Raw genomic sequence first — 12,512 nt, 5'->3', positions numbered from 1 at the left:
CTAGTGCCTGCTCCACTTACCTATCTGTTCCGTCCCATAAAGGCCCTGAACCCTGGGTGTGGTTCCCACTTTTATACCCTGTTACTTCTATCATCACCTGGTGGCTGGCAGACAGCATTACACTAAGCTTGCTTTTCCTAACTATACTGCCACCTGTTGGTTGCATATACACATAACATTCTATGGAAAATAGTTTTCCCCAGCCGCCTATGGACATTTAAAGAAAAACATGCAATAACAGAACACAATATACAACAACCCTTACATGTTGCCGTATCCAATCATTTGGGCAGGCACTTGACAACCATGTTTGTACCTGTACTGGCCAGTTGTGTTTATACTGAGCTCAAATCTACCCATTTTTTATACTCTTTCACGTCACTAGATCATATTATAAGCCAGTACCATTAGAATAGTAAATGGGGCATTACCATAGCTGCAGTCGGTTGCTTCTGTTAATGACTTGCTGTTTTCCTCACGTTTTGGATCCACCTGGGGGCTTTTTGCTCTGTTTTGAAAACATCCAAAAGTCAAACTACTCAGTCGCTGACCTTCTGATGGCTTCTGTGTGGCCCCCACTGAAGATTTCTTATCCTTGATCTCTGTAAAACACATATATTTAGACTTATTGAGCCTCCACAATGTTCTCTGCATAGTATGAGCCACTAGAAGAAGAGCTCAGTAAAAATGGCATTGGATGTGACAGAGAGGTCTATGCTAGATCCCTAGATGATATTGCTCATTTACTAGAGTTTGGCCAGGAGGTACTGGCGGGCAAGTTAAACACCTCTTGCCCCCTTGCTTACTTCCAGTTGCCAGCCCTTGATCACCCACTTACCAGCCAATTAGCCATTCCCCAACACAGTCTGGCCATTGGTAGCCAGTGTAAATAGAGTGTACGCTACTTAGTATTACCTTGTAACTTTGAACGCAGAGAAGTTATCTCTTCATTGTAATTTTTATTAGTTAGGCGTAGATTCTGATTCTCAAGTTCCAGCTAAGAAAAAAGAATGGCGACATTTGTCAGTATTATTTATCACAAAAGAATGTCAATAAGTAATGTAATTAAATAATATAATAAAATGGCTGAGGGATAGTTAAAGCCAATAGTCCATGGAGATGGACCCGTGGTTAAATCTCTGCTATTGCGGGTGTCTAATCTCCCCGAGGATTGTTTGGCCTCTCTGCTAACATTTAGAGCTTAATGGTCAGATGTGCAACCCATCTGACAATTCAGCATTAATGTTATGATGTTCGGGCACAGTCAAAATTTTTAGTCCTGCCTGATAGACGAGACGACCGATATTCAAGGCTTTTATCGATATTGGTCGCCATGTCTCCCACCATACATGCACTGGTTATCCTATGTGTGTATGGCCAACTTAAGGTAAAAAGTTTTAAAAGCCAAACAAAATCACTTGACTTACTCAGAGGAGGAAAACTGTGATTATTGTTCTCTCACACAATAAAGTTCCCCCCAAGGTTCTCCGTTATAGTAGCATAAAGTGGATACCTCTCTCAGTTTTGATGTTACCCAGTCTTTTATCTTTGCTGCCTTGTCTTCTATCATCTTTGCTTCTTGTATCCGTATTTGCTTCTAGACGATATAAACAAAAATGTCAGTGTAATCTTGCATTGTTTACAGGGTTTCAGTTTTAGGGCTCTGGTACACGGGGAGATTAGTCGCCCGCGGCAAAACTCCCTGCTCGCGGGCGACTAATCTCCCCGAGTTGCCTTCCCTCTGCCATCCCACCGGCGAACATGTAAGTCGCCGGCGGGATGGCAGACGCGGCGGGGCGATTTCGGGAAATCGCCGAAAAAGCCTCGCGAGTCTTTTTCGGCGATTTGCGCGAAATCGCGCCGCCGCGTCTGCCATCCCGCCGGCGACTTACATGTTCGCCGGTGGGATGGCAGAGGGAAGGCAACTCGGGGAGATTAGTCGCCCGCGAGCAGGGAGTTTTGCCGCGGGCGACTAATCTCCCCGTGTACCAGAGCCCTTAGGGTTTGAACATTTTTTTAAATAAAAAAACAATTCTGATTGAGTTAGTCCCGCCCAAAATAATGACTTCACTTCAGGTTTGCAGAGATGTTCAGTGGGGAGCAGGGTGGGTTTGGGATGGCACTTCTTTGGGTGTGTTTGTGTATAGAAAGGCATCATAGTCAATGTGGGTGTGAGGGTCCGGGTCAGATCGCAGAAACCTTGGCTAAACTCAGAATCCTTTGTGAAAGATTCAGTGAATACCAGACCAAATCCAAATTCTAATTTTAAGGATTACGACTCAGTTCAGCCACTTGGATTCGCCCGAATCCTGATGAAAAATCTGCCAAATCTTAACCAAAAATCAGACATAGTGCATCCCTTATATACTGTATATATATTTATAGCCATGAATTCTAACCTGATCTTCAAGTTCTTGCTCCAGACAGCGAATAATATCATCCTTCTCTTGCACCAGCACCTCTAGGTCTTGGCTCTTCTGATACCACCGAGTTTCAGCTTCGCTGGTCTGAATATTGGCTGCTTTTAGCTTTTCTTCCATAACTTGTACCTGTTGGAGAGACAATAGACTGGTGTTTGTGCCTATGAAGTGCTTTGATGCTATTCACAAGGTATGGACAGTAGGACCCATTATCCATTTAACCCCTATGGATACGGGTCCCATACCTGTATTTGATTCTAACCTTCTCACTGTACAGGTATGGGACCTGTTATCCAGAATGCTGGGCCTGGGGTTTTCCGGATAAGGGATCTTTCTGTAATTTCGATCTCCATAACTTAAATCTGCTAAAAATCATTTAAACATTGAATAAACCCAATAGGATTGTTTTGCCTCTAATAAGGATTAATTATATCTTAGTTGGGATCAAGTACAGGTACTGTTTTATTATTACAGAGAAAAGGGAATCATTTAACCATTAAATAAACCCAATAGGGCTGTTCTGCCCCAATAAGGGGTAATTATATCTTAGTTGGGATCAAGTACAGGTACTGTTTTATTATTACAGAGAAAAGGGAATCATTTAACCATTAAATAAACCCAATAGGGCTGTTCTGCCCCAATAAGGGGTAATTATATCTTAGTTGGGATCAAGTACAGGTACTGTTTTATTATTACAGAGAAAAGGGAATCATTTAACCATTAAATAAACCCAATAGGGCTGTTCTGCCCCCAATAAGGGGTAATTATATCTTAGTTGGGATCAAGTACAGGTACTGTTTTATTATTACAGAGAAAAGGGAATCATTTAACCATTAAATAAACCCAATAGGGCTGTTCTGCCCCAATAAGGGGTAATTATATCTTAGTTGGGACCAAGTACAGGTACTGTTTTATTATTACAGAGAAAAGGGAATCATTTAACCATTAAATAAACCCAATAGGGCTGTTCTGTCCCAATAAGGGGTAATTATATCTTAGTTGGGATCAAGTACAGGTATTGTTTTATTATTACAGAGAAAAGGGAATCATTTAACCATTAAATAAACCCAATAGGGCTGTTCTGTCCCAATAAGGGGTAATTATATCTTAGTTGGGATCAAGTACAGGTATTGTTTTATTATTACAGAGAAAAGGGAATCATTTAACCATGAAATAAACCCAATAGGGCTGTTCTGTCCCAATAAGGGGTAATTATATCTTAGTTGGGATCAAGTACAGGTATTGTTTTATTATTACAGAGAAAAGGGAATCATTTAACCATTAAATAAACCCAATAGGGCTGTTCTGTCCAAATAAGGGGTAATTATATCTTAGTTGGGATCAAGTACAGGTATTGTTTTATTATTACAGAGAAAAGGGAATCATTTAACCACTAAATAAACCCAATAGGGCTGTTCTGCCCCCAATAAGGGGTAATTATATCTTAGTTGGGATCAAGTACAGGTACTGTTTTATTATTACAGAGAAAAGGGAATCATTTAACCATGAAATAAACCCAATAGGGCTGTTCTGCCCCCAATAAGGGGTAATTATATCTTAGTTGGGATCAAGTACAGGTTCTGTTTTATTATTACAGAAAAAAAGGAAATCATTTTTAAAAATTAGAATTATTTGCTCATAATGGAGTCTATGGGAGATATCCTTTCCGTAATTCAGAGCTTTTTGGATAACAGGTTTCCGCATAAGGGATCCCATACCTGTATAGTGTGAGGTGACACTAAGTTGTAGACACTTGATTGGGATTGGGAGATAACTTCTGTGCCACCTGGGGCTCATTTATCAACACCGGTCAAATTTACTTGTGGGCTGTAACCCATAGCAAACAATCAGTAATTGGCTTTTTTTAGGCAGTTGCTGGTAGAACAATGAATGCAACAATTTGATTGGTTGCCATGGGTTACTGCCCAAGAGCTAGAAAACAGCAGAGGAACCAACCTCACTAAGTCACATTGAAGTCATTCCCTTGGGACTACCCCATCCACCTCCTAGAGGTCAGGGCTACACAGTATAGACTTAACTAACTGGTAACTACCACAGCCCATACTACACATTATTATCGCCCCTTATTGCTCTACCTTGGGCAGTGTAATGGAGGACAATACGATTCCCTTTACAGGGAGACTAGTATTACTAATACTACAGTATTAACAACGTCCAATATATATACAGTATTACATTTGTACATCAGTTAAAACTCCACTAGGCCCTCTGTACTCCTGCCTTCTACCCACCAAGTCTGCTTTTTGTCTTAATAAGCTATGTCCAGGCAGGCACAAATGCAAACCAAATACACTTGTACTGAAAGTCAAAGGCCGTGTAGTGTCCATGTATGATACCTTGAAATAATCATAAAGGAGCACCAAAGCCCTATAAATGTTTCCCATCCCACATGTGGGGCGACAGTATTGAGGGAATCCTCCTCCTTGCAATCAGTGGGAAGCCTGTCCCTACGGTGCATGGCTGGTTCCACGTGCAACACTGGTGTATATATTATTACCTACGAGCTGTGTAAACATGTCCAAATATTCTCATAGCTTTATGCTTATGTTTGTCTTTTCCAGCCTAGCCAATTATAGCCGGCAGATTACTCCTCTTTGTCTGACATCTAAAAAAGGAGTGAATTTAATACTGTCTGGAGCCCTAAAAATTCCAAGGGGATTTCTGTTGTACAATATATTTACTCTGAGCGCAGACCCCACACCTAAAGTCATCAAAAGTGGCTTACAGGGACTCGCTCATCATAATAAAGAAGCCTGGGAATGTTGTGCAATGCAAAATAGCTGAAGTAGTGCAATAACCTACGGCAACCAGTCAGATATTTGCATTCATTAGCCTGATTGCACAAGGCTAATTGCTGAATGATTGCTATGGGCTCTGTTTTGATGGAAACCTATGTGTCACTTCTTTCTATGGATACAGAGGTTATCAGGTTAGCTAATTAGCAGTCAGCTGATGGTTCGCCTATGTTTCCTGCACTTAATATTAAACCACCTTTTGTGCCAGTGCCATTTCAGCGACTGCCTCAGACGACACATTACCAGGAATGGCAAAAGTCCAAAGTAACTGCAGCTATAACGGCCCAATAAGCTTTGGGGTATTTACCCCAGGTTGCACCCCACTGAGATCTGTGGCGATCTATTAAGGAGGTAACTTCTCCTGCCGCAATAACTGCACTGCTGCATTAAAGGGCCACCACCTACCACTAAGCAGACACTGCTGTTAGTGGCTACAGGAAAACTTGTGCATAAAGTTGTGCATATGGTTAATCACCATTTTGGGGTAAGTTAAGGCACCCTTATCTGCTTAATCACTCCCCTCATCCAACCAAATCCTACCCGTTTCACGGTCATCTTTCCCCAGTTTGCCCCATCAAGCCCACAATCATTTACATTTTGCATTATGGGTAAAAAACCTTTTTGGATCAAAAATAACACATAAAAAGCTGCACTTGTGGTCGTAACTGACCCTTCATGTGTGTTGAAATGTGATCATGTACCAGTGGCGTAGCGAGGGGGGTGCCGAGGGGGCCATGGCCCCGGGCGGCGTATCAGAAGGGGCGGCAGCGGCTCCTTCTCTCTTACAGGCGACAGGCGCTTTTATAAGGTTGCGCCCGTGCGTATGACGTCACACGTCAGCGACGAGGCGCAACCTTATAGAAGCGCCTGTTGCCTGTAAGAGAGAAGGAGCCGCCGCCGATGGTCTGTTGGGGGTATGTACTATGGGGGAAATTGGGGGCACTGTGTGGGGGCTACTGTCTATGGGGAAATTGGGGCACTTTCCATGGGGGGGGGCCAGGTCTTTGTGGGGTATTGTGTATGGGGGCACTGTGTATGGGGCAATTGGGGCTCTGTGTATGAGGGCACTTTCTATTGGGGGGCAAGGTCTTTGGGGGGTATTGTCTATGGGGACACTGTGTATGGGGCAATTGGGGCACTGTGTATGGGGGCACTTCCTATTGGGGGCACTTTGTATGGGGCAATTGGGGGCACTGTTTATGGGGGCACTGTGTATGGGGGAACTTTCTATTGGGGGAACTGTGTATGGGGCAATTGGGGCTCTGTGTATGAGGGCACTTTCTATTGGGGGGCACTTTCTATTGGGGGGCAAGGTCTTTGGGGGGTATTGTCTATGGGGACACTGTGTATGGGGCAATTGGGGCACTGTGTATGGGGACACTTCCTATTGGGGGCACTTTGTATGGGGCAATTGGGGGCACTGTTTATGGGGGCACTGTGTATGGGGGCACTTTCTATTGGGGGAACTGTGTATGGGGCAATTGGGGCACTGTGTATGGGGGCACTTCCTATTGGGGGCACTGTCTAAGGGCAATTGGGAGCACTGTGTGGAGGGGGCTGTCTATGGGGACACTGTGTATGGGGCAATTGGAGGCACTGTCTATGGGGAAATTGGGGCACTTTCTATGGACAATTGGAGGCAATGTGTGTGGGGGGCACTGTGTATGGGGCAATTGGGGGCACAGTGTATGGGGGTACTGTCTATGGGGCAGTTGTATGGGGGGACCGTGGCCAGAATAGCGTTAGGGGGCACTGTGGTAGGGTGACCCTAATACTTTTTATGTCTGTGTGTCCTGTACTGATGGGAGGGGCCCCGTGATTTCTGATGGCGGCCCTGCCACCATGGGCAGCCACGGACGCACAGCTGAATCCACTTTTGACAATTATGACATGCGCACCGCATTTCAAATTCAATCAACAAAAAAAAAAAAAAATTTAATGCTGCTTTTTTTATTTTGTCTATTTTTTTTAAGTATAACTAAATAGAGGGGCGGCAAATTTCCGGTCGGCCCCAGGCGACGAAAGCCCACGCTACGCCACTGTCATGTACTATGTATGTATGTATGTATAACTTTATTTATAAAGCGCCACAAGGGTACGCAGCGCTGTACAATCTTACAATATACACAATTACACACAGGGAGGACAAGTGATATAATAAATACAATAAATAAGTATAAATACACAGGGAGTAAGTGCCATGTGGTATGAGACACAGTAGGAAGGAGGTCCCTGCCCCGTAGAGCTTACAATCTAAGTACTATGGTGTGTTTGCATCAATGGCTACTCCCTGACTACTTTGTGTCTGGTTCATATATAACCTATTTCAAATCAAAAACAGCCCTAGGTCTGTGGGCAATGGGGGCAGATATGTAGGGCATTTTTGTGGCGTTGCTGTAAAAGCTCTGTCTGTGTGTAACACTGAAAAGCCTTAAATTCCCCCTGGCAGGGACTTGGTTTAGTTTAAGTCTGTCCATAAAACATTATGATCTTTAGTCATTGCAACTTCAATTAATATTTACTGGCTTTTACCCTCTGAGACATGTTCATCATGCTTTCCCATTTATTTTAACTAGAGGGGCTGTTTTGTTTTTACATCCGCTCAGATTTAATGTTTCTGCAGAGTGGATTTTCTATGATGTTTTCCATAATGCCCCAAGCCTACAGAAGCTTGGCATCAACTCCAAATATCTTCCTTGGGCCTGTGCCAGGGGGCCATTAAACATGGCCTGAAAGCCGGACAATTAGCAAGTGAAATCTCACTGGAGCAAACATTGACATACACTGCATCCTTTTAAAGTCAAAAAGAGGCTTCTCCCCATCTGCTGTCCTTATCCGAAAATTCCTAAACATGCGTATAATTGTTTATCTGCTGACAGGAAATGCTTCTGGGCCCTCCCTGTGACAGAATTTATTGCTGGATCAACAGTTAATGCTGAAATATAAGCCTTAGCCTCAGATATGTCCTGTTCATGAGCTCATCTCATGGGAAACTGCCTGTTCTGATTGCTCGCAGCTCATTTCTTTCCTCACATCTCCCAAAATATCTGTATGCAGGGATAGTGATGAGCAGGTTGACCCTAAACCTCCTGGAACCAATGGTTTATCCGCAGTTTGGTTGGGTTGGGGTTAAGAAGGTGAGCACCAGCTGCAGGTTTAGAAGGCCCAGACCATGTAGACAATCTAAATAAACCATTCTTATAAAAAATATACTTTTTTAGTAGTATGTGCCATTGGGCAATCCTAAATAGAAAACTGCCCCCTGGGATCATACGATTCACAGTGCCAACGAATGGACAAAGTTCTGTCTTTTACTCCCACACAACTTGTGTTACAGTTAGAGCTGCATTATTTCCTTTCAGATAATCTCTGAAGGAGCACAGTGATCCCCAACCAGTGGCTCGGGGGCAACATGTTACTCACCAACCCCTTGGATGTTGCTCCCAGTGGCCTCAAAGTAGGTGCTTATTTTTGAATTTTTGACTTGGAGGCAAGTTTTGGTTACATAAAACCATGTGTACTGCCAAACAGAGCCTCCTGTAGGCTGCCAGTCAACATTGGGCTATCAAACAGCCAATCATAGCCTTATTGGGCACCACCTAGGAACTTTTTCATTCTTGCGTTGCTCCCCATGTTTTTTTTATATTTAAATGCTGCTCACAGGTATAAAAAAGTAGGGGGATGGTCACCCCTGACCATCACAAGATCAATAGACATCACTAGACCATCACGAAATGGTCCAAAATAACCAATAATTTGTGATTTATTTTTAAAAAAAAAAGCAAACTTTTTCGGCAGGGTTGATCTGTTGAGTACCATTGAGTCCTATGGAGGCTTTACTGTTTTCCAAGAATGAGTGCCACTGTTCTTAAAATGGCTGCTGGAGCTATTCTTGTTTGGGGAAAGATGGAGGATTTATGGAAACAAACATCCATTTAAACTCAAATTATTTGAGTTTTAACAATACTTTTGACTCAAAAAATTTGGGATTTTTTAATGTAAACCTGAATTTTCGTCCGAACAATTCAAGCATTATCGTGAGATTTTATAAATACAACAATGTTCAAGTTTAATTAGAATTTATGTCATGTTGAGTTTATACGACTTTCAAGGCCAGAAAAAAATGAATTTTAGTAAATCAGCCCCTTAATGTGATATAAGCTATCTGTTGGTGAGGTATTCATTCTGGGGGGTATAGTTTTCCTTTACACTTTGTGCAGGGCCCCTGCCCTTTGGTGATGTAATAGTGATGACCCCTCCCTTATGGTGGCTGATCCCAAACATATATGAGCCATCAGAAATGAATGAAAATTGCCCAAATGCCCAGATTTTATTTTGGTGGGCATAGCTTAAAGGACAAGGAAAGTCATTTTGGCATTTTACTGCCAATAGATTCGCCACATTAGTGCCCCTAGAACCCTATATTTATTCAGCAGAAAGCTTTACCATACCTGAGTAAACAGCCCTAGAAGCTTTCTCTGTTTGTTTAAGATAGCAGCTGCCATTTTAGCTTGGTCTTCATAGCTTCCTGCTGCAGCTCTAGCCGTTATAGCTCAGATTACATATTCCTAAGGGTAGGGGGAGCGAGTTTTATGAATTCTTATGGAAAGGTGGGGCAGGAGAGGGGAGAGAGAAGAGAGCTGTGCAGGCTCTAGCGCCAGGAATGAAGGATTTTTCTGAGAGAATAAGTAATAAGATACCAAAGAACATGTTTACAAAAAAGGAGAGAAGAAATCCTGTGTTTCTTTTGATAGAGGACTCTGCAGCGTTTCTGTGAGTGCTTATAGCTGTATCTGATAAAGCTTACTTAGTTTTTACCTTTCCTTCTCCTTTAAAGGATCTTCCTGCGGAGACACCAAATAAATTCTAGTTATCTGCCCCCCAAATATTTGAATATTCGTAGGTTTGAAATGCACATTTCTCCTGCAAAACTAATTTGAATGCTCAGGCTTGCTGATGGAAAGGCCAGCGTTACTAAGTGCGTTCACAAGAGGATTTATAAACTGATGACACACCATTTGGCAGCCGCGTAAAGCCAGAATAAGGGTTCTGTGCTCCGTTAACAGCCGACGGCAGGGCACTTTTCCATGGGAGAGGTATTTATTCCCAGGAGGGTGTGAATGAGGTGTAACATACTGGAAATCGTAAATGAGCAAGCTTAGTGAGACACAGGGATGCCTAATAGAAAGGAGAGCCATGGAAAGCTGGGAGGCAACACAAAACAGACGCCTCTAATCCAAAATGCTAAAAATAAGGGAAAATGCGTTGGTTCCGATTACCTGCTCATATGCCTTCTCTGCCCGGCGATTGGCTTCAGTGACTTGTCTCTCCAGCTGCTGCATCTGTACAAAAGAACACAATAATCTGGATTAACCTGCCCACAATAAAAGCAGAGAAATGACTAATAAACCTAATAAACCTGGGGCAATTTGCCATTTAAAATATTTTTTTTTCCTCTTTAATATCCTCAGTTGGGAGAGCTGGCCTTTAGATGTATTTGTTTTTATGTTACAGATGGAAATAATAAACTATCTCCTTAATCCTTACTCCGGAGTGAAAGTTGCAAGTTTCCTTCAAATCTAGTAACCCATAACAACCAATTACATGTTTGCTGTCAAACAGTAGTAAATCTTACCTACCCGTTTATTGGCTATTATGGGCTATTATGTAGAGCAAACATTGCAGCTGTTAAAATGCTGTCTGGTTGATGGGTCTTTGTTGTTATTAAAGGACAAGTAACAATGATGAGTTAGGTACTTTCCAGTGTATTTAATTGCTAATTTTTTCTCCCCTTCCGCATCTTTATAGTATTTCTTAAATTAGACATATAGGATACATGAAAAAACCTCTAATCTTGTAGGCAATTATGAAAAATATATGGTGCAGGTTTCACATTGGTCTAAAAATGAATACTAAGGTATAGTCGGACTGGGCCAGCTCTAGTGGGCCCCGGCGGCCCAGACCCGACCCTTGCCTGCGCTCCCCCTGCCCGACCGCTACTGCTCCGACGCATTATATTACGTGCGTTCGGGAGAGGGGCCCTTCGAGGGGGGTCAGGGGTGCTCCTGCAAGGGGGTGGGGAGGAAGGAATTAGGGGACACGGCCGACGGGGGCACCTGCAGGGCCCCTGGGGCGGAAGCCTCGGTGGGCCCTTCACCCCCCAGTCCAACCCTGGATCCCTTATCCGGAAACACGTTATCCAGAAAGTTCCGAATTACGGAAAGGCCATCTCCCATAGACTCCGTTATAAGCAAATAATTCTAATTTTTAAAAATGATTTCTCTTTTTCTCTGTAATAATAAAACAGAACCTTCTACTTGATCCCAACTAAGATATAATTAATCCTTATTGGGGCAGAACAGTCCTATTGGGTTTATTTAATGGTTAAATGATTCCTTTTTCTCTGTATTAATAAAACAGTACCTGTACTTGATCCCAACTAAGATATAATTACCCCTTATTGGGGGCAGAACAGCCCTATTGGGTTTATTTCATGGTTAAATGATTCCCTTTTCTCTGTAATAATAAAACAGTACCTGTACTTGATCCCAACTAAGATATAATTAATCCTTATTGGAGGCAAAACAATCCTATCGGGTTTAAATGATGTTTAAATGATTTTTTAGTAGACTTAAGGTAGGAGATCCAAATTACAGAAAGATCCCTTATCCGGAAAGCCCCAGGTCCCGAGTATTATGGATAACAGGTTCTATACCTGTATCTGTAAAATTGTCCTCTTTATTGGAGCTCCCTATAGATCCTCTCAGGTCCCTGTTTGATGTCAAAAGTGGGGGGGGGCATGTCCTAACGGTCCCTGCCAGAAGCACAGCTGGAGAGGAGTAGCCAATCACAGCCCCGCAGTTAGGCTTCAGTTCCCTATCAGATCAGCTGCTGATTGGTTCCTATCCTACAGTGCAGTGTGCTGAGTGCCCCCCCCCCCCCCCAATGTAGTAACCAGCCAGTCTCAGGTTGATCTTTCAGTTTGCCATTGAAATCAATGTCTGGTTAAAGAACTCTGGGAACCAAAGGAAAAATCTCCCTCGCTAAGGTTTTTGCTGAGGCAAGTACATCAGAGGAATGTGCTGGAACATACAGTCTATCACAAGGTGGAAAACTCTCGCAAAGAATTGTAACTATGGTGGGCTGGAAATGAAATAAATCAGAATCCAAGAAACTGAGAAATGATGACTGCAATGGTTTAAAAGTGCGCTGCCCGATTATATACATATTTAACCTGTAAATGTTTTGTAGGAGGCTATTCAGCGCCACAAGTACT

At 42.8% G+C, this 12,512-nt stretch overlaps 1 protein-coding gene across 1 annotated transcript in view; it reads right to left on the bottom strand.

Annotated features, from left to right (window-relative positions):
- plekhh2 (pleckstrin homology, MyTH4 and FERM domain containing H2) overlaps positions 1-12,512 on the bottom strand; it is a 92,481-nt gene that overhangs the window by 37,218 nt on the left and 42,751 nt on the right. The window contains exons 3-7 of the mRNA XM_002932393.5: positions 10,516-10,578; positions 2,400-2,549; positions 1,514-1,597; positions 916-997; positions 432-602 (exon numbers count right to left, since the gene is read on the bottom strand). Coding sequence (XP_002932439.1) covers positions 432-602; positions 916-997; positions 1,514-1,597; positions 2,400-2,549; positions 10,516-10,578 — 550 coding nt within the window. The remainder of the gene's footprint in view (positions 1-431; positions 603-915; positions 998-1,513; positions 1,598-2,399; positions 2,550-10,515; positions 10,579-12,512) is intronic.

The sequence above is a fragment of the Xenopus tropicalis genome, chromosome 5, assembly GCF_000004195.4.
Source record: "Xenopus tropicalis strain Nigerian chromosome 5, UCB_Xtro_10.0, whole genome shotgun sequence".
Lineage (NCBI taxonomy): Eukaryota > Metazoa > Chordata > Amphibia > Anura > Pipidae > Xenopus > Xenopus tropicalis.
Note: the sequence above shows the minus strand (reverse complement) of the source record. Positions and strands in the feature narration are given on the sequence as shown.